Source organism: Polypterus senegalus, chromosome 6 (genome assembly GCF_016835505.1).
Source record: "Polypterus senegalus isolate Bchr_013 chromosome 6, ASM1683550v1, whole genome shotgun sequence".
Taxonomy (NCBI): Eukaryota; Metazoa; Chordata; class Cladistia; order Polypteriformes; family Polypteridae; genus Polypterus; species Polypterus senegalus.
In genome coordinates this window covers 103,272,331-103,295,676 of record NC_053159.1, presented here as the reverse complement: position 1 = coordinate 103,295,676, position 23,346 = coordinate 103,272,331, and the positions used below count along the sequence as shown (strand labels likewise).

At 38.6% G+C, this 23,346-nt stretch overlaps 1 protein-coding gene across 1 annotated transcript in view; it reads right to left on the bottom strand.

Moving 5' to 3' along the window:
* nos2b (nitric oxide synthase 2b, inducible) overlaps positions 1-23,346 on the bottom strand; it is a 40,286-nt gene that overhangs the window by 11,107 nt on the left and 5,833 nt on the right. The window contains exons 5-18 of the mRNA XM_039756656.1: positions 20,252-20,400; positions 19,114-19,276; positions 18,872-18,963; positions 18,042-18,183; positions 16,777-16,916; positions 12,758-12,932; positions 11,319-11,420; positions 10,252-10,446; positions 9,933-10,015; positions 9,694-9,838; positions 5,923-6,027; positions 5,787-5,836; positions 5,163-5,337; positions 42-174 (exon numbers count right to left, since the gene is read on the bottom strand). Coding sequence (XP_039612590.1) covers positions 42-174; positions 5,163-5,337; positions 5,787-5,836; positions 5,923-6,027; positions 9,694-9,838; positions 9,933-10,015; positions 10,252-10,446; positions 11,319-11,420; positions 12,758-12,932; positions 16,777-16,916; positions 18,042-18,183; positions 18,872-18,963; positions 19,114-19,276; positions 20,252-20,400 — 1,849 coding nt within the window. The remainder of the gene's footprint in view (positions 1-41; positions 175-5,162; positions 5,338-5,786; positions 5,837-5,922; positions 6,028-9,693; positions 9,839-9,932; positions 10,016-10,251; positions 10,447-11,318; positions 11,421-12,757; positions 12,933-16,776; positions 16,917-18,041; positions 18,184-18,871; positions 18,964-19,113; positions 19,277-20,251; positions 20,401-23,346) is intronic.

Sequence of the window (23,346 nt, the reverse complement as noted above, 5' to 3'; positions counted from 1 at the left end):
CATGCCAGTTCTGAAAGGAAGTTATTACAACAGTCACTCACCTTTGACACGTCCAACAGTCTGAATCTCCTGGCTCACTCTGTGTTTCTCAGGCTCCCAGATGGGGTTGGTGCCTCCCAGGCCTTCAAGATGACTGTTCGGTTGCCCCTGGATCTCAAACTCTTTGCAGATATTCTAAAATAAAGATGAAAATAAGTAAAAAACAGTCAGTAAGAGGAGTGATTTTCACCGATTATCAGCTTTTAATGCAAGCTATACTCTAAATGCTGTAATTTTATCTTTCATTTTTAAAGGATCCATTGCCACGTTAGAGCTCCATAATGGCAGGTGTATCATGCCAGGATTGGATATAAAGTGGGATACACAGTTAGAAATGTTGCCTCACAATACTTGGTCCCAGTCCAGGCCTCACCCTGGGATCCCTCTGTATGGAGAGTAGATGTGAATTTGCTGTTTCTACTGTCCAAAGACATGTAACCAGGCCTGGGGCCTCATGCATAACACTAAAACATGGTGTACAGGCAAAAGCCGAATTGTGTGTACGCACAAAAAAATGCAGATGCATAAATCTGTGCGCACGCCAATTTCCACGTTCTTCCACTCCATAAATCATGGTCAGCATGAAAAGTAACGCATGTATACACATCTGCTGTCCCGCCCCGTCTACTCCTAGAATTACGCCTCTTTGAATATGCAAATAAATAGAAATAGCGCTTAAGCTTAGCGTTCTGTGAAAAGACAATGGCAAAAGTACGGGGGAAAATAGAAGAATTTCAGTGAATACCAAGTGGAGGCAAGGGAAAATGCACTATTTGTTGGTTTAAATAGTGATACAAGCAACAAAAGGAAGTTGATCGAGTGACATAGAGTGTCAGAGAAACTTGAAAGTTTAAGTTCACAAAGTCGTACATTGCCCAAAATAAAAAAGAAGTTGTCAGATATAAACGTTGTCATGAAAGGTGAGTCGTAGCCCATCGTTTGAGTGTCATATGAAAGCTTATTAGAATACAGAGAAAAAAAAATAGGCACACAATGGGGAAGCTCAAAATATCAACTTTAATCTCAAAATTTCCACTCATAAACGTCATCTTATAATCGTTTAATTTACTAGTTTCTCAAATACCATCGTAACTAAAGTAGCACGTTAAATGCTTTGTATCGTATGTGTTCTTCTATGTGATCTATGTGTGTGAATCATTACGTGCTTCTTAAACAGGCTTTCTCTTCCTCCAACAGAACACAGAATCCATTACATTCATGATATTACAGCTCTCTGAATAATTTAAATACTGAGATGTATATTTGATATCATTTTTTATGATGATAGGAATTAAAGCATGTTATTAAGCATGGGAACACGATAGCGCAGTGATAGTGACGAACTGGTGCCCCATCCAGAGATTGTTCCTGCTTCCCGCAAGATGCTTGCTACGCCGTGAGCGACCTTCGATGAAATAATTTACTGCAGCATTACTGTCTCTCTCAAACGTACTAACCCCCAATTCCTGTACTTCCTTTTCTATCTCCAATAGCAGTTCAATAGACTGTGTGCATGGCAGAGGCAGCATGTGCTTGATGCTGTATCCCGATAATTTTCTTTTTGATCAGCTGCTGTAGAGCTGTGATTCCACACTCAGATATAGTGGGATAAATACTCTGAGTGGTGCATTGAGAGGAACAACGCTAAAGCAGCTATGGTATTTGGAGTAGTTTGGCCATTCCATGGACCATTATATTGTTACAGGTTAATTACAATCAGATGCCTTAAACTCAGTGAATTTGATAAAGCTGTGTCAGGGATGTGGATCTAAAAAAGAAAGGGAAACCACACTGGAACAAAAGCACTGCTTTGATGCTGGGTGCCAACATTTTGCAAAATCGAGCAAAGAACTTGTGTATGCCAAGGATTTAGCTGTCGTGAAAATGTGTGTGGCTTTACACCAAGTTTAGTTTTTATACATTGTGATGTGAGCATGGCAACAGGCGTACACACCATTTATACATGAGGCCCCTGGTGTGTGAGTGAGCCTTTATGATGGACTGGAAACCCCTGACGCCATCTGTCCCTGACTGGAAATAGAGGACATAGCAAGCAGAGAGCTGATCTTGTCATTTGTTGAATTATTTTCCATTTATTTTACCAGAGCAAAAATATATTGTACATTAAATATGTTCTCAACATTCATTTTCAATTATTAAATTATTCTTGCCATATTTTCTGACTGAACAACTTTCTGACATCAGTTTTTTGATAACACATTCTATGTCAGGCTACAGGGTCCTAGCCTACTGGGTTCAAATCCTGTGTCCAGTTGTTGACCATATGGAGGTTGGATGGTCTTCAGTGTCTAAATGGGTTTTTCTCCATGTAGTGCGGTTTCCTCTTACATCCCCAAAAATGTGTTAGTCAGGTTAGCTGGTGATTCCAAATATTCCCCTGTTGTGATGTAAGATTTTGAATATAACTTGATAAATGTTTTGTATGTCTTTATTTATAATTTAGGCAAAGCAATGTAATTTAGTGTTACTTTGGTGAGTGGCATTCGTGTTTGCTGCCCCCTCCTTTACGACTAAGTCTCTTTGAATTTTATGACAGAGTTGGGGAAGGATGAGTATTTCTCTCTAAGTCTTTCAACCCCTGCCAGGAAGCCAGGATGTTTAACATATGGTTTGGGGGCAGGTGTTAAGATGTTCTATATCCCCCAATGGTCTGAGGTATGGCTGTTTGGAATTGGCTTATCTCAGAGGCCTTTAAGTACCATGATGTCCTATTGGCTGTATGGGTTGGACAGAAAACCCATAAATTTGCTTGCTTTATCTCACTCTCTCTCTTTCTCTTACTGATCTGATGAAGAAGACCTTCACACCATGAACTGAAGACACGACATTGAAGAGCACAGCTTCAGCCATATTGAACAGACATGTGGCTGAAAGCTGAGTACCAATGATGCCTTAACTAGAGACTTTTTAAGTATCTACAAGTCTGTGTGCCGCCTGAACTACATATCACCATTTAATCAGGTTGTATGGCTGCTAATATTCAAATGTACTTTGCATATTGTTATTATTTATGAATATTATCAATAATACATTATTTTATGTGTAACTTAACTCCTGCTTGTCTTTTTACTATATCTAATTGCCTGAGGTTATAGATATAGAAGGGAAGGTGGGGATAAGTTATATACAATAATACCTTATAAACAGTGGTAAGTCTGTGTGATTGGGCATTCTAAGGCTACATATTAATAATACAATAGGGGAAAGTACAGCAATATATATATTACTCTACCAAGATAAAACACCCACTGTAGGTGTGTATGAGCGAGGCCCCTGCAATGGACTGGCACAAGGGCTGTTTCCTGCCTTGTGCCAAATGCTGCAATGACCTTTTTAATGTCAGATCAGGCAGCACTGGAAAGTGTGTGATGAAGTATCCTTTCATAATCCATACATGCGCTGATTGGGCAGGCAGCATGGATCGGGTAGTGACAGACCCAGAACTAGATTAAGCAGGTTTCATAATATTATGTTATATATCCAGTATGGCCAATTTAACACTACAGGATAGCAATGTCTATTGTGCAGCTAACATAAATCTTTTCTAACTACTGGCTGTTTTGATTTGTACATAGATAAGTTCTTTAATTAATCTCTTTGTTTTTAGCTATTTTACTGTAAAGCACTCTGGCCAAGTTGAAGGATGCTACAACGTCTTATAAATGTTTGCAGTTGAGGTAGCTATGTCTTGAAATTTACAAATTAGACTGTTCTTAACTGTATGTATAGTGCCCTGTCCCTTGCTTAAAGTAAGAATGAAAATAAGTCTGCAAACTGTTCATTAGTCTCTTTATTGATATGTACTTATTTGGCTGGCACCTTTACCCAAGGCAATATTTATGATGCAATTGGTTACATTTCTTTTGATTTTCCAATTGGAGCACAGGCAGGTCAAGTGACTAGCTTATGGTCACACAGTGTCAGTAGTAGGATTTCAGCCCACATCCTCAAGGATCACATTCCAAAGCTTTAACCACAACACCATACTGTTTTATTTGTGTGGCTTATTCTTAGCAGACTACAAGAGTTAAATCTTTCAGTTTATCCAAGAGGAAATATTGATTAAAGAGTTTAAAGTCAGGATGGGAATAGCTGATACCAGCCGTTGCTTTATTTTAAATTCTTATGTCAATTAATTGGTTAAGGGTGAATTTCATATGAATGTTGGAAGGTTTTCCTCACACAGAGAATCTTGGACATGTGGAATAAGTTACTAGATTGCAGTTGTGTGCTAGATGATAGCACTTTAAAATCGACTTAGTATAATTCAGCGATATTTTGCAAATGTTATGAAGCAAGTGATGAATGGCCTATACTTGTCAACATTCTCCTTTAGTTCTTATGTAGACTTTCCCTAAACAAATATAAATACATTTACTCTTTCCCACAACCGTGATCTGGATTGAGCAAGTTAGATTATGATATTTACCATTTGCTCATATATTTATATTTTTGCTCATATCCACATTATCATTTGTATTGGATGCTTGCATGTTTTAATGAGTATTTATTTATATAATTAACCAGGAGGTACAGCTTCTTTTTCACATCGATCTACCACCATCCATTAAATTTTAAACTGGGCAGCAGAGTTGTAAACTGAGATAAAACCGAAGGGAGGCTGGATCAGTACTCTGGTAACATTTTCAACCATCTGCTACTTTGTTCATTGAGTCAGATAACATTTCCATGTAAGAGGTGGAGGAGTGGGTGACATGATGACACAGTGGTGGGCTGTATGGATAGAGTTTGTATGTTCTCCCAGTGTACATGTAATTTGTCTATTCAGATCGTCTGCTTTTACTTTCACATTAGTGACCTTAAATTGTGTGTAAATGTACTTGGGATAGACAGGTTCCTGTCTTGTGCGCGATGTTGCTGGGTAGGCTTCAGTCTCAACAACCTTGAACTAAACGGATTTGATCATGGATGAAGGTGGAGGGATAGGGATGCCTGTGGACTGTAGTTTTCTGTAGGTGGTTTGAACTTTATGGTAGTCCCATACTCATGTGAAAATACATCTCATATACAGTCAGTTGGTTTTGCTCTATTATGCAATTCCATACCAAATGTCACTGTCTTTTGGGCATATTTCAGCTTACCTTGAAGACAGTTGTTGCCCAGGTGGCAAATGACTCTTCCTGCCCACAAAGCTCATCACCTTCCCCTGTGGGGGCTATCTGAAAGGCTCCTAGCTCTCTCAGTCTTTCATCAATGGTATGTGCAAATGCACAGAACTGCGGGTAAGTGCGTGAACCCAGTCCAAATACACAGTACCTGCCAGGAGAAACCCATCAACTTTAAAAATTATGTAATTCAACTAAAGTGACAAGCTGCTCAAATTATTACATTAAGACTCCATGTCCCGCCCAGAGCTAAGGCAAGACAGCATTCATTAACAATGTACAGTATGTAGCAGATATCACCCTGCCATGGCCTGCCATTGCTCCCAGTGGAGGCTACTGGCTCATGAAGGCAATGGCAGACTTCAAGATAACCAGAGACAGGCATGCAGCTTACAGTGTTGTCTGTTGGTCTTCTACCCTCTTATGCCTTTTCACCTCCAGGCAACTACTGGCCATCCCATGTCACAGTAGCACACAGACATTTATCACTAGCTGGCTTGTCTGTTGGTGTCAAGCTCCTTCTGACCTTGGACAAATGGCACTAACCTCAGGGGAGTGACCAGTGCAAGTTGGTCACCTCCACAGCACACACAGGCTTACCTGAATTTGTTGTTCAGCTGCTTCTTGGCAAATATGGACTTCTTAAAACTCTTCAAAAATAAAGGGAAAAAAATTAAATATGGCGAGCTGAATAGAAACTTGAGTCCAAAAGTCGAAGAGCTGTCGGTCTGCCTACCTCTCCATTCCCGGGAGAATCCCCATTTCCAAAGGTACTGGTGATGACCACCACAAGTGTCTCTGTTTCCAGTTCACTGAAATCATAGTCGTCCATGCAGACCACCTGCAGAAATAAGTTACATTTAGGGGGAGGTTCAAATAACACTTTGTACAACATTTCACCATTGTTTTATTTGTGGGTGAATATTATGTGTTTTTTGGTTTAGGTTCCCAAAAAAAAACTGCTACAAGATTTCTTATAATGCAGATTTTTTGGAAATGTTTTCACATGAATCACTGCCTGAACAAAGAACATTTCTGTGCTGAGATTTAGTGTGCTGCCTTGAATTAAGAGGTGTCAGTATGCTGTGTGTTGTGCAGCAGGGAAGAGTGACACTGTGTGCATATAAAGCTGTGAAAACTCCTTTCCCTAATGATCCTGGCGAGTTTAAGCTTTTCACCGATTAAACGTAGACTTTGAGTGCAATTATACTGTAAATCATAATTTAGTTTTGTATATACAGCACAATATATTATTACTGCCTATATAAAATACTGTATATCATCATATAGATTGCATTTTTACTGCCCATACAATGGTTAGTGCAGCTACTGTACTTCACAGACGCAGTGTTCTGGATTCATATTCTGTGTCCAGATGTTGCCTACAAAGTTTCTTCTTACTTCTTCGGACTTTCCTCACACAAATCCAAAGAGAAATGGGTTATGTAAGATGGTGACTCTAAATTGGCCTCAGTATGAGAGTGAGAGTGGATGTGTGCACGGGATGGACTGTCTTGTTCAGGATTATTTCCCATCTTTTTCCAAATGCCAGAGGATGAACTCTGGTACCCTGAATTGAATGAAGTCTATCCAAGAGTATATTTATGTGCTTATTTTTACAAAGGAGGTTCAAGAATAAAAAAGTCCCAATCAACAGAGTTTCAGATTATTTTTAACCCTAGGAATGTCATTCTTACAATTCTAAAGAAAAAAACCCATCACTAACTCTACAACAATCCCCCTTGGACATGATGGCTGTACCCTATGAGCCTACAAACAGTGTCTAAGCTAGGAACTCTGCGATGGCACAACTATCAGCCAGTTTGTGTCACCCATACACAGACACAAGGCTTTTGAGTTTTGGCTACAGAAGGTTCAAGCTTATCTTAATCAGTTACTTAACTGGCCATCTACTGTATATATACTTACCTTTTCACTCACATACCATATATGCATATCTTTATAGTATGAATACTATATGCCCTGATTGGTATGCCACCAAGCTCTGATTGCTTTCTAGTGTTCACTACTGCTGAATGCCCTATGACCATCAGTGGTTATTAAGTAATTATTATATATAGCACTTGCTGTTATACACATCTTTTTTTTTAACTCATGTTTTCCAGGGCAAGGTCTCAGGGAGCCATAGCCTAAGCTGGCACAACCCAGTACAGGGTAAAAGCCAGTCATAGACTATCACAGGACACACTGCCCATAAGAGTAATTTTGATGAGAACAAACCAATTAGTCAAGCTTATAAACCTCAATTTAAATTTATATAAGAGGTACTGAGCAGTTTAGCGTTAATCTAATTTTGAATCGGTGATTTGAAACCAGCTTTATATGAGTGAGTGTGGCAAGTGTGCCTAAAAGGCCCTGTCACATTACCTGTCTTTTCAGACTTGATTTACATAATTTTAGCACGTCAGCATGTTGCCTGCTGCTGTGACTATCTGTCATGTAATTTTACATCCCCAGAGTGTCATTCTAACCATTGTGACTCACCTCAAAAAATTTGTTTAATTTAATTTTGCCGTAAAGTTGTAGGGGTAGCTCTGTGTATGTATGAGAGCTGAAAATCAATGAGTCCTAAACCAGAAGTACAACACATGTACAGTATGGCAGCTACAAGCAATGTGGAGCATGGATGTTTTTTTTGTTTCACAAACAGAAAAAAGTGCAGAAATGGCAGCTGAACTTGCCGTACAGGGAAAGCATTTGTGCAGCACCTGGTCTGTCAGGCTTCATGTCAGAAAAAAACGACTAAACTTGCAATGATTTGGAAATGTGAAACTATGCTTGAAAGTTTTCAAAGATTCATCACATTCATCATACCCTATGATTTTTACTTGTTTGACCAGACATCCTCAGGTGACTGCGGTTGTCAGGTTAGACATCAACTCTACCTGCAGGTAATGCAATGTGCTACCAGTATAATGATGGAAGGGTGCCCTATCTAGGGTTGGATACTGCCTTGCACCTGCAGCTGCTGGGATGAATTCTGATTTTTGACAGTCCTGAAAAAGATTAAGTTAGGAGTGACCCTAATGTGTACATTTTTTGGAGGAAAGTGCAGTAGTTGGAAAGAGCCCATGACTTTGAGCCAAACGTTATAGAGCTGCGAGTCAGCAGCACACAACAATTCACCATCTCACTTCCCCCTGGATTGCTAAACAAAGTCTTTCAATACACCCTAGCTCAAAATGACCAAGTTAATGTTTTTTATGAATCAAATAATTTACTAATACTCCAACCTAATAGGCAATTTGGTGGGTAATAGAGGCAACAGAATTATGACGGCAATACAGAAAAAGAATCATAGATAGATAGATAGATAGATAGATAGATAGATAGATAGATAGATAGATAGATAGATAGATAGATACTTTATTAATCCCAAGGGGAAATTCACATACTCCAGAAGCAGTATACTGATAAAAAACAATATTAAATTAAAGAGTGATAAAAATGCAGGTAAAAAAATTGAGAAGGGGAGAAAGCACCGGTTAACCTAGGAGTTGTTTGAGCTCAGATGAGTGTCATTGAGAAGAACTGCTGAGATGTGGGTGCAAACGGTTCATTAAACAGCCATAAATAATTTGAGCTTACTGTTTGAACACTTACTCGTGGACTGTTGTCATACACTGTAAAATATTCATTAAGCTATTCATTAATGTGTCATTAGCGGCTTATTCTAATGCAGTGTTGATACTGTAGGAGAAACCTACGACATATTCAGTCAGTCAGTCAGTCATTGTCCAACCTGCTATATCCTAACACAGGGTCATGGGGATCCACTGGAGCCAATCCCAGCCAGCACAGGGCGCAAGGCAGGAACAAACCCTGGGCAGGGTGCCAGCCCACCACAGTGTACACACACACCAAGCACACACAATGGACAATTTAGGATCGCCAATGCACCTAACCTGCAAGTCTGTGGACTGTGAGAGGAAACCGGAGCACCCAGAGGAAACCCACGCAGGCACGGGGAGAACATGCAACCTCCACGCAGGGAGGCCCTGGGAAGTGAACCCAGGTCTCCTTACTGCGAGGCAGCAGCGCTACCACTGTGCCACCGTACATACATACATTATATAAAGATCTGCAGGATGATCTCAAGTTTATAATGATCTTATGATAAATTCTAATGTGCTTCGTATAAGCTAGGCCTCTGGCAAATAGCACATTGTGAACAATGCTGAGAAAGCAAACAGGTTACTTCACGGTAAAGCCAGCCAATGTGCTGAGTAATCAGTGATGCATGGTGAGGGGGGGCTGCTATCTCTACACCTGACAAATTTGTAATTTTCCTCTTAACTCTGAACTACTCACACAGCAGACACAACCACCTTTATGTTGGTTCTTGGCCTATGCATCTCACATTTTAGATTGTAAACCTTAAAGCATTCAGGCCATGTAACAAGGAGGTCCCCTTCCTAACGCTTAATTCAGAGATGCCCAGGTTCCCACAGTTTTTTTCTCAACAATTCAAGCAATTCTATCTCACCCTGGAGTTGAGGGCACTGTTCAGCACGGTGTTCAACTTCCTTGCAAAGGTTTCTGATTTTCCCGTCTCTGTGGCATACAGAATGGTAGCCTTTACTCGTGCAGCCATGACTTTATGCATGAGATACGAAGCAAAAAAGACCGCTCTGAAAGAGAACATGTTTGGCAATTAAAAGAATCCTGAAGGAGAGTTCCCAAAGTTTGCCAGCTGCCTCTAACTTGGATTCCATGTGTTCTCACCTAGCCAGGTCTTTGAATTTGATCTGACGTTTAATTGGCTTTTTGTTTTCATCCTTCCATTCATGCGTGATCCAAGGGTCCACCTTAACAACACAAAAGATGTGAAACATTTATTGCTAAGATCCTGAAGAAACAGAGGTATCAGTATTTGCCCATCTAACTGCAATCAAACCACCATATCTGGGCCATTTAATAGGGGCTGGATGATTTTAAATATGAACCCTAATAGAGTCTGAAGTCGAGCAGCCTAAAACATCACTTAGGCGGCCACGTATAAAGAGTCTTCTGATAAGCCAGAGAGAGAGAGACTGAGCCACACCTGGTAATAGTAGTAGGGGCTCAGAACATAGTTGAGCATCTCCTGGTGAAAAATCGGTGTAATGCTGCCAGACATCGGTGGGACCAGCCAGACCCAGTCAGCGGGGCAGCCGCCACGGAGGCGCACCTCATTTTGCATGTGTTTCATGAAGGACTCAGAAGCTGAGTGGTGGTCCATGATGGTCACGTTGTTCTTCTGTGAAAGCAAAGAGAGTTTAATGGGTAAAAACCTTTGAAGAAAAAAGGTAGGGACAATGAACTGAAATGATGCTCACATCCCTCCCTCAAAGTTTATACACTTCTTTTTGAATCTCCTTCACGTGTAGCATCATCTTACAGATTACATTAAGGTAAGTACTGCTAGTGGAGGACTTGTGCACCTTGACACTGTTCCACATTAAGATTACTCCTTCAAGGAAGAGTTTTACAAGTGGAATATCCCTTGTAGCCTGTTTGAACACCTGACCTATGGCACTGTGCGCTGACAGTGGCACATTTCCCTGTTGTAATGTACACACTGCAGAATGGCAGAATTCCAATTGGCCACTAACCTTCAAAGGGGTTATGGGGTTTGTACAAAGTCCTCAAACTGCATCTAATAAAAACTGACAATACAGCTTTTATAAGGTGAAACATATTTTTATGACGAATCAATTCCAAGATACTGCTAAATAAGATATTGTTAATTGCTCAATCCCTATTTTATATGAAGTTTTCATTTAATGAGGGGCCACCAGAAAATTGAATGCAATGTAAATTTCACAAATAAGAATGACACAATGCATAATAAGCACATGAAGATCTACCCAGAACAAAATCCAGCATGCACTCAGTGTGAATCTCCAATTGTCACTGGTTGGTTTATTAGAAAAATTTAATTTTACTACATTAATTTCTGCACCTAGCCCACTATTTATGACTTGGAATTACGCCGACAGCATAATGAAATTCATCCACAACATCTAAAGCTTCGCAAGCGTATCAGAGTTTGGTTAACTAACCAGGCCTTCTAGCCAAGCATCTTGCATCCCTTTTCCTGGAGTGACAGCGGCCAAGTAGAATACTGACCTGGAAGCTATGGAGCACAGCAATGTTGATCTCCACCAGAGCCTGGTCCTTCCACAGTGAGGCAAGCTTGTTAGTCTCCAGGCCCATTTTCTTTCCTACTTCCTGTATGTGGCATGAAATGCACATAAGTGATACATTTGACTTCATCTGACACAATTTGGAAATTAAGTTACCATTTATAGAGTTGAGGTAACAAGTGTTGACAAAATGTTACAAATGGAAAAAATGTCCTGCCAATTCAGCAGGCTGACAGAGCTGAGGGAATGCTGCTTCTGGGAAAGTATGCAAATTTGACATATGTGTTAAAATAAAAAGCACACTAAAATGAAAGCTAAATAAATATGCTGCTAATGAAGATGCAGAAATATTATTAATTACTCTATAGTATGAACATTGTGATTTTTAGCGATAGTAGGGAGCAGTTTGAGGAGACCCTGGAGAGGTGGAGATATGCTCTAGAGAGGAGAGGAATGAAGGTCAGTACGAACAAGACAGAATGCATGTGTGTAAATGAGAGGGAGGTCAGTGGAATGGTGATGATGCAGGGAGTAGAACTGGCGAAGGTGGATGAGTTTAAATACTTGGGATCAACTGTACAGAGTAATGTGGATTGTGGAAGAGAGGTGAAGAAGAGAGTGCAGTCAGGGTGGAATGGGTGGAGAAGAGTGTCAGGAGTGATTTGTGACAGATGGGTATCAGCAAGTGTGAAAGGAAAGGTCTACAGGACGGTAGTGAGAACAGCTATGTTTTATGGGTTGGAGACGGTGGCACTGACCAGAAAGCAGGAGACAGAGCTGGAGGTGGCAGAGTTAAAGATGCTAAGATTTCCACATAGTGTGATGAGGATGGATAGGATTAGAAATGAGGACATTAGAGGGTCAGCTCAAGTTGGATAGTTGGTAGACAAAGTCAAAGAGGCGAGATTGCGTTGGTTTGGACATTTGCAGAGGAGAGATGCTGGGTATATTGGGAGAAGGATGTTAAGGATAGAGCTGCCAGGAAAGAGGAAAAGAGGAAGGCTTAAGAGAAGGTTTATGGATGTGGAGAGAGAGGACATGCAGGTGATGGGTATAACAGAACAAGATGCAGAGAACAGAAAGATATGGAAGAAAATAATCCGCTGTGGCAACCCCTAATGGGAGCAGTCAAAAGAAGAAGATGAATATTTCCAATACACACGTCACAATATTCATAATATTGTCCTCCCTGATAAAAACTGAGATAATAGTATATATTACTATGAATGCGAACACCACATTTCAGTCATTAGAGTCAATGATGGACCTCTTTTAATAATCTTAAAATGTTTAAATGTTATCATTAAACATGTAATTGATGTAACATTTGCACAGCTATTAACATTTCAGAATTATTTCTTGGTACCCCTTAAGAATGATCATGCTCACATGTTTTATAGGGAGTAATGATCATTTTTTTACCTCCAGAATGTTGTACCGTTGGGTGTCACAGAAGTCCCGGACTCCAATCTCTGTGCCCATGTACCACCCATTGAAAGGGCAAGCTGTAAACTCCAGACCACCAACTTCCAGCAACATGTTCGCTACAGCTGGCAGGGCATACCATTTGAGATTCAGCTCTTGGAACCAGTCAAATCTTAAAGATGACAAAATACCAAAACAAAGTCAGACAACAGGATAAGAACACGAGGTAAAATAAAAGGCATTGAAAAGTTGGTCTGATTTTTTTTTGCAATAGTTAGGTAAACAGAGATTGATGAGCTGGCCTGTTCTCATTGTAATTGTAACACCTTTAAAAAATGCAAAATTTTGATTTACTGCAAGAAGTGAAAGAGGAACTTGAAAAATAAAAATTCTTTCAAAGTGAGAGACAAAGAATAGTTGTTTAACAGGCAGAGTATTAAAACTAAAAGAAAAGCTAAACAAACAATCACAAAAAAAAAATCACAAAACATCTAAAAATAAAAGGTCATCATCCATCCATCTTTGAAGGTTTGCTTTACTCAAAAGTGTTATTTTTTTCTATGTTACTTAACCCATGTAGCTTGTAGCAATGGCTGAGAAAAAAAAAATAATCTCACGTTTTCATGGAGAACAAACATAACAAAGTTTACAATAGAGCAGGTCTCAATTGTGACCAACAATGAACAATATCAAACCGTTGAGATAGCATCTCCACAAATTATAGTGAGATGCCGGGAGATGAGGAAATGTCATGTCAGGCAGGCACGTAGTGAGGGATGGGCAAAGGTCTGAACCAAAAGGAAAGTGATAATCAGCGATCAAAGCACAACGGTGAATCACAAGAGACGTCAGGAACAGAAAGAGGTCAAACCCAGTGCTAGGCCTGCTTGGAAATAAACTAACAATACTGTTTTTACTGTAATAAATCTGATTTATGAGGACCACTTTTGTTTTCGTTTAAAAAATGTTACAAAAGTACTGCTAAAAGAAATTATAGTGTCTTTTCAAGCGTAGAATTTTTTAAATGAACTAGCATCTTTCTCTGATTTCTGCTGCTCTTCTCTGTCTTTCTCTGTTCAGTACTATAAATGACAACTTCAGCAGGTGAACTTCTCTCGACCTGTCACTTTTCTTTTTTTAGCTCTACATATAACCCAAATCTGCTAAACTTCACTACTGTCTACTTCTTTTATGATGGCCTCTAGCAGTGCTTCGGGATCCACATTTTGTGGTTTAGTCTTTCTCCATTCTGTCACTCAGTAAATTCTTCACTGCTGCCAGAAGGAAATCAGAACACCTGGCTTGGGGAGAATCATACTAAGTAACAGACCCAGGATGGCTGACATTAATTAAGTTTGCATCTCCCCTATCTGGTGGGGCCTATATAAAATTCAACTGTAAATCGTGACCTGAATCTTAGACTCCTGTTATTAGCTGTTAAGAGCAGATCAAAAGGTTCTCCCTTGCCTTAAAGGTTGTGTGGAGGGCCGCTGCTGCACACCTGTACTGGGCGGCAAGCATCCCTGGAATGCAGGGCAAACAAAACGGACCTGTGCTCTGACTGAGATACGAATCACACGTTGCAGCTTGGTAGCTGAAGACATGTGGTCAGCTGGTCTGTGCTGTTTAACACTGAGAATGACTGAACGTACTGCATGCTTGTTACTTGACAGCTTATGGCAGTAACAACCATACCATGTGAGCTGAAGATTACGTGACATTATTCACATGGCTATGTGGAAGAAATGACCATCACCCACACTGGGTGACCTGATCTCCCCGTATAACTGAGACAATGAACGCAGGCAGGAGGAAGCGTCAATCAATCTTTTTTTAATTTTCTAAGTCTTGCAAGAGGTAACACATGAAACACATGAACCAAGCTGGCAGTGGTTAAGTGTTACAAATGAGGTACTAGTGCCATACCCCTTTTATACACTTGTCCAGTTACATAACAGTTCTAAGAAATTGATTGCAAAAGCAAAAGACCTTTAACATTATTGGTTACATACTATTGCTAACAGAATATGGCAGAACGGTAATACTTTAAATAGTCTTGGCTGACCAATGCTCTCATGTATAATGCCTTGTGTAGAATTCACACTAAAACATGGAATACATACAAAACTAGAAATGCACGTACTCACATAAAATATTCAGATGCATAAAACTGCAGGCACCTTCGCTTTATAAATCACAATCAACGTGAGTTTTAACTCACCTGCAAGCGCCTAAAGCTGCACCCCAACTCCTCCCAGAATTTTGCCTATCTGAATATGCAAATCAATATAAACAGCCCCTTCCATTCAGGATTTTGTTAAAAGGCAATGGCAAAAGCATGTGTAAAAAAGAAGAATTTCAGCAAATGTGAAATGGAGGTCCTGCTCAGTGAAGTAGAGGCAAGGAAAAACGTACTATTTGGCGGCTTAAGCAGTGGTATAAGTCAAGGATCCAAAACTCCAGTCTTGGAGGACCACAGTAGCTGCAGGTTTTCATTCTAACCCTTTTCTTAATTAGTGACCTGCTTTTTCTGCTAATTAACTTCTTTTGAATGTAATCGTGTTACATTTACATAATTCAATGCTTAAACTGGCATGTATCTTACTGTTAAAAGAACCGAGGCACACGTTCAAATCAAACTGTCAATCCCAAGTGACTTTAGATTCCTTTTTATTATTTTAGCAACAAAACATGTGTTTTACACTTTTTGAGCATACAATTTTATAACTTGTACTTATGCAGCACAAGAGACGTGGGACTTTATTTTTTTTTTTTACATTTTTTTCACATTGTTTACTGTAGTACAGCATTAGTCACTCCTGGATTGTATTATAGCAAACATTTTTTCTCCACTCTGCATGAAAACATCAAATATTGTTTTCTCTTAGCCATCACTGCAAACTACATAGGGTAATATATAAAAAAATATAATTTTTGGGTTGTATATCCCTTTAATATACTGACTTGAATAGACTTCCATGGAATAGACAGAATGTAATAATCTAAATAATCTTGAAACTGAATGGAGTGTGCCTGAACAACTAAAACTGTGCTGGGAAAGACACAGTTATATTTGTACTCCTACAGAAATTTTAAAAAGCGATATCACAGAAGAAGTGTTGTCTAAGCTATTTAAATAGGAGACTGTCTCCTTTCCTTACCGTTATTTTGTAGAGCTATTCATCATTACTTGAAAAGCTGTCCCATTTTGAAGAAATTAAGCTATTCCTGCTTTTATGAGCAGTTCTCCTATTTGGTAAGGAGTCACATACATGTGTTTCCTGATACACATTCTAAAACCTGTGTTACTTCCTCTTTGGCCTATTGCCATATGTATATAGAGGGTGCAAACCATATGAGGGCCAGGGCTGCACTGGTCCGCCCAGATAAATAGCTGGTTCACTCAATCAGAGCTAAAGGAATTTTATGGTAGGAACTTAAAATTGAGAAAAAATGACTATTGACTATAATTGCATTTTGACGCAGACCAGTTAGTTCAGCTAGCGAGTGTTACCAAAAAGAAAAAAGATTAAATAAGGGAATGAATGTTGCTACTAATCCTAACTCTAAGTACAACCAATCATATAAAATATTCCTAATTAAATTTAATAAAAATGGTTTTCCAAAAATTACAATGCCACATTCATGATTTACCAAACTTTTGGGGGTGGATGGGCATTTTTACACATATTATTTCCGCTGAAATTTGAGAACAGGTTGAGCATAGGGGTTCACCAAAAGCCACACACTTTCATATATTTCTGGCCTTGCTGCTTTTATATACTGTGACTTAATGCCTGCGTTTCAACACCATCATTCCATTAGTACAATAGAAGTAGTAGTATTGACACATGCACATTATATAATGAAATTCTTAATGGCTTATCTGACCAATATGTTACACCTCTCCACTGTCTGGCACCATGACAAACAACAGCATTTTAAAATAGATAACTTCAATGTATTTAATAGGAAGTACAAGTCAGTAGAGAGATATTGAGGTCAGAAAAACATACCTGGGGTGCTCCATTGGCACTTCAAGAATTATATCAGGAGGAATCTCAAAAAGTTCTGGGTCCTCACCATTTGCTTGAAGGATCAGAGGAAGTACATCAAAGCGACCATTTTTTGGTTTCCACCCGAGGTGAATACACATCTGGAAATGAGCAAAAAAAAAAAAAATCAATCAATGGCTCGCAGGCAAGAAGCTACTGCTTTTTCCTAAAGTTTGTATTGCATATTGTTTAGCATAATGGTCTGGCTGCAAAATGTGCTCAATGGTTTATGGTTGCCAATTCTGTACTTATCTCTCATTGACTGGTGGGTTCATTTGCTACAATTAATCAATGATTGTAGTTGTGTTTTGTTTATATAACAAGTCATGCAACTACCTGAATTGCAGAGGTTTGGGTGTTTAGTATGATTAATAGCTTCAGGGAACAAACTCTAAAATCCAAGTAACTTTGTTTGAAACATAAGTAATCTTTTTTTAATTATATAAAGCTAAAGAGAAGAAAGTCTCTCTTAAAAGAACGGTTTCCTTTAAAGAGATTGCAGTTCTTAATGTCTATATCTTCTACACTTACAACTGTGATGTGAATACTGAAGGATTCAGGCCATTGGGGTATTCCATTGTCAGAAAACTACTGTATATACCCTGCCATTTCAATTCACTGTAACTGAGTCACAACTGCTTAATACAACACGGTAATTGGTCAGGACATTCCTTTTATATGTTAGCTTGTAGGGGACAAGAACCTTCCATTATTTATTAACTAACTATATACACTAACATTCAATACTAGCAAGCCAGAGATGTTGCCATAACTAAGCAAATTCTCAAATGAAATTAATAATAACATTACCTTTCCAGGATTGTCTTTTATAACCATGATGAAAACATAATGTTTGAAAAATAAAACCATTTATGCATGGAACATGGAACATATTGTAGATATAAGAAGATGAACATGATTCCACAAGGTGAGCATTTCAAATCTATCTCAGGGTCTGATAACCAAGAGTGTCTCAAATCTGTGCTTAAATATTGCAATAAATAAATATGTGCTAAAACTGCCTAATAAATAAGCACATAAGTAAGGAAGAAATAAATCTGTGCTTAATTTGGTCAAGAGTTGAACAATATTTTCCTTTGTTTAGTGGTTTCGCTGGCAGACCTCAAATCTTTAGTGTTTTTATTGTTCTACATTAGGTTTTTCTTTTGAATTGTGCTGAAATTATTTCTGTCTCAATCTGTTCACAGTCATCAAATCCCCCTCACCTCAGTGAATTCAATATTGGCAGGGTCTCCTAAGATTGATCCATCTGGCATCAGATAGCCAGCGTATCTAATCAACTGGCTGTTCCAAACTCTAAAATCATGTTTCCCGTCTGTCCTCTGAGGGAAGATGGTGATAACTGATCTGCATTGAAAAAAAAAAAACAAAATGGAAAACTTGTTTGCTCCAATGAATGCCAGTGGCTGGGGACCACAAAGTTACTCCTTAAGAAAAAATACATCCTTAGATATATGTGTCCTGATTTTAAAGTGTCCAAACAAAAAGAATTACAGCAGGTCATTGATATTACTGACCATTGTATAGTTCCACATTTTATTTTATAAAGCAGCACCCTTTATACAGTATGTAGTACCTTAGACCTTATCCAGGTATGGAGGTATTGGATATGACACCTATATACGTAAGAGCTGTAGGTCTCAACAGACATTATTGTATTTTTTTTCTATTGCATATTTTAGATAGTGGTAAAAGGCTGGAAGATTTAGATATAAAAATTTCTGAATTTCATATCGCTGCTGCAGGTCTATGGATATTCTTAGAGCTTTGGATTAGATGGTCTCTGGTGCAGCACTGAGTTACCAGTAGAAGGTTGCAGAGTTCTGCTTTTGCACCTTTTTAATGATATAAATTCTAAGAATTCAAACACAAGATCAGTCAATTTTTTGTCTATCAGTGCAGTGTCTTGGGCCATGCACCAGCCCCACTCATTCCTCCACCTCCATCCCAGTGCATTTTAAATTCATGTGCTTTAGTTCTCATATTACATGATATCAGACCTTTATGTTGGCCCATACAGTCTACTGCCACTTACCTTAGGTTCCCATTGTTGCTTGCAAACTTGATGTGATTGCAGATAAACTGGAACATCTCCTGTGCAGTGGTGCAGCTTCGTGCATCAAATACCTAGAAGTAAACATTTATTGAGTGATTATTTAATGGGCAACCACACATTCTCTACCTTATACACAGATAGTTCCTTTACACTTAATCGATAATTATTTTGTACAAACTGAATACAACCACTTTTTTTAATCCCAATTGACATTCTACTACCTGAAGGTTGGACCACTGGATCCTCCCAATACACCTGGGAGCATTACGCCAGGCCTGCTTAGATGCATAGACCAGCTCTGCTACTTCCAGCTGATAGGTTCCTGTGGTTTCAATCTCTTTAGTCACAGCTTCCACCCGAGCCAGGTGCTCTTCGGTCTTAGGCCTTGGCAAAAAGAGATCAGTATGAATGCATTTGCAAAATCTTTACATTAAATCTTTCTTTCATAATAAATTGTTACAAGCAAATGGCTCAATCTCCAGCAAGATTTGTTGCCTCTGTCCAAAGAAATAAATAATAAGATAGAATATTACAAGAATTAGAATGAAAATGGTTGGATGGAGAATTGTGATTAATATATTGAGACAATAATACAGTAAATAATAATTATTGTCACCTTTAGTGGTTTTGAATTCAATTTTCTCCCCCTACCCATAGACATCATGTCAGCCTTTCATCATTAAGTTACTCTAATGGCAGTGTGTTTATGCAGACTCAGCAATGTGTCGATGCTCCACAGTTGAGATTGTAAGGCTAGTGTGTAGGATGCTTTGAGTGTATATTTAGGAAATGTGGGGTTCAATTATTTCTTGTGTTGCGCAGTTTTTAACATTCTTCCATCAACTATTACTTTTTAAAACTTTGACCATTCATTCAGTAGTTTTCATTATTAATGATGGATTTAATTAATGGTGGAGCCTATTTATATACTGAAGTAAATGAATCCTAAAGGAGTCCCAGGTAATAGCCTGGCAATTTCTGTTGCCACATAACGACAAAATGGAGGCAAGGCCGGATGAAGACAAAGAACTGCAGTTGGCCCCTGTAAGGTCACTGGGTGCAGCAACCAGTCTTGGCCACCATGTTGTAACCAGGTTGGGGCATAGACACACTTTTGCTTTCATGTGAAGATAACAAATATAAATTAATTAAGCCATAAACTAAATCTCTTCATGTGGGACATCTGAAAATTATTATTGTAAGTATCTGAAATATAACCACATAAAAATTAAAACTGCAAAGTACTAAAAGGGAATCAGCATTCTTTAATGATGCCATTAAAGAAAATACATCTTTTGTTAATGCAAATGAAAGTAATCTTGTTAAAATGAAAAATGCTGAAATAATGAGATGTCTTACTTTTTAAAGGAATGGTAATACTGGTTAATAAACTCAATAGCTTGAACCAGAAGTTCTTCAGGTGGCACTGGTTTGCTTCTGGGGCCCCTGGTCAGTACTTTGGGGGTCATAATTGACCCATGACATGTCTTTGACTTACAAGGCAAATTCTGAAAAATAAATAAATAAATAACAGTTATTGCAGTATCTTTTTGTGTAATGGCAAGTGAGCAATATATTGGTTTTGAGATCTACACACACTGCAAGTTCTGATAATCAATGATGCTACAATACTGTGACTAAAGCAGGACAAATGAGAGATGCTTACACCACAAACGTAGTGTCTCAAGTAAATTGCTAAATTCTGAAAGGCATCAAGAAAATATGAACTACCTTAATTCGACAAGACTTTCTTAAAATGGTTGTAAAAATCAGATCCTGTTCAAATTCTTTTGGAAGCATTTGATCTTTGGAGGGTCTAAATGTTCTTTCTTGTATGGTGGAAATGATACAGCTCAATCAAAGCTCAGTGTCCTTTGGAAACCGTCAGAGCTTCACTGTATTCATATGCATACATGAGGTGGGATTAAGAAGTTTTAAACCTACACCAGAAAAGGGAATTCAACAGTGCTAATTTTGTAAGTAGCTAAAGATCAGCTCCTGCGTACTTAAATATGAGAATTACAAGTGTGTTACATTTCTTCTTTCATAACAAAGTCAATGAGGATGCCAAAAATTACAAATTCAAGTGCCACATTATCACTGAATTTCCAGCATTGGAGAACAATATACCTAGTGAATGTGAACCAGAACAGTTCACATTAATATAACAGTTAACAGTTGGGCTGCAAAACAGGACTATGGCAGGATGTCTTTCAGAAATGATTGAAGGCTTAGCTGGGCTTTCACATTGGTGACAAAAGAAAATGCTTCCACTAGAGAGTAAATTGGGATGAGGGACTGGACGATTACAGTGTGTGTGATTGCAGGCATTATAGGCATTAAGTATGGGTCAATTGAATTCATGCTTATAAAGAATTCAAGATCGTCAATGTCTATGCATTTTAGGTACTAATAATGTTGACTCCTAAAGTGAGGCATCACTATATCCGGTAATAAATTCAGACTTTGAGAAACTTAAGGCATAAAACTTCAGTGTACTGTATCACTCACAGTATAATCCATAATCATAGCAATAGACTAAAGATTTTGCAGCACCAATGCAGTGGCATAGCTAGGGGCGGGCAGAGGGGCGACACATTTTTGGGGGTGGCATTTTTGGCTCAGTACAATTCGTGTGTAAGCAGCAGGGTTCGGAAAAATATCACTCATGAATGAAAAAAGTAAAATTCTCTGATTTGTATCCACCAATGCTTCGAAAATAATGTTCAGACTGTTCTTCTGTGACAGCATCAGACACAGCAGTTGAAATTTATGAGGCAATAACAAGAAGATAAACAGTCAGTCATTATCCAACCCGTTATATCCTAACACAGGGTCACGGGGGGTCTGCTGGAGCCAATCCCAGCCAACACAGGGCACAAGGCAGGAACAATTCCCTGGGCAGGGTGCCATCCCACCGCAGTAAACATAAACATTACACCGATAATAATTTCTAGGAAGATAAACAACTAGTTTACAATTTAGAATTTCATTTTGTTATCAATCCGAATGCGTCCTTGCTCTGCGCAGAAAACATCCCCTCCTATCACTTGTACACTAAACTGGTTCTGGTTTTCGCAGTGTAATTATATTAAACTAATAATCAGAGCACAGCTTATCAGTGTGTCTATACTATATTCTTGTCTAGTTGATGCTTATAAATAATTATATGTGAAAAATTATTGCTGTTTCTCTATATATGAATAAATCTATGCAAAATGTATCTTCATTTTTTCTCTATATGTCATTTTAATTTTCTATTTAAATAGGTTAACATATTCAGATATGTTGGAGGGCGGCTAATTGAAGCATCGCCCCACCCCACCCCAAGCGGCACGAACTCGAGCTACGCCACTGCACCAATGAAATTCAAGGTCCAAGCCAGTCCCAGTATGATCGTGAGCACAGTTCTTTTTTATTGCTTTAAGGGTGTTGTCCCAGTTGATTACATGCCTCAAAATGCTCACATAACTCATCAGTGCTGCACTGATTTGCTTTGGCAAATCATCACAATGGAAGGTTGACAGAGTTTGAAACTATGGATTTGAAGAGATGCCAAATCCACACCCAAAATTCTCCAGAACTGGCCTTGTGCAACGACCATTTGTTTCTTCCTTTTCAAGGCGACTGCTGTATCACAGATGACGATGTAAAGTTACCAACAGAAAAGTGGCTACTGAAACAAGATAAACATTTCATTTGAGTGACATAAAAAAGTTCAGAGGCTTTGTGTTTTAGTGTTCACAAGAATTATGTTGAAAAATGAAAAATGTTTGCTATAACTAGTGCTTCTCTTAACAGATAATGCTAAACAATTGGATCACCACTTTTACTGTATAGATAGATGGAGAGAAAGATTATGTGTGAAGCCATCCATCAGTCATTTATTGTCTAAATTTGCCTATCCTAGTATGGGGTTACACGTGACTTGAAGCTTATTCAATGAATCTTAGTCATACAACCAATAGTATGGTAAACAAGAAGACATTAAGAGCCTTCAAAACTAGACCTTTAGGGACCTTCAAAACTAGACTTGATGTTATTTTGGAGGAATAAAGTGCATAGGATTAGTGAGTTTTGTTTGTTCTCGTCAAACATTTTCCAATGTTCAAATTTACTATCAACTCACATTGGATCACACAAGAAGAATTCTTCCAGTCTTTAATTAAGCTAAACTGAACATATTTGGATGCTAATGAAAGTGTAGTACATTGATGTTAAAAAAACACTCCTTTAACTCTAATAACATATAACATGTTAACTCTTTAACATAAATATGTATTTTTCATATGACAAGATTGTATCATAGCCTGTCCAGGTCAGATATTTTGGGAAAACTGGAACAGGACAAGTAAAACTAAATGTGATTAATTAGCTCAATGCTCATTAACCCAACACCTCAGGCTACCATGTACCAAACGAGACAAGTTAAACAAAGTCAAAGAGTGGGCAAA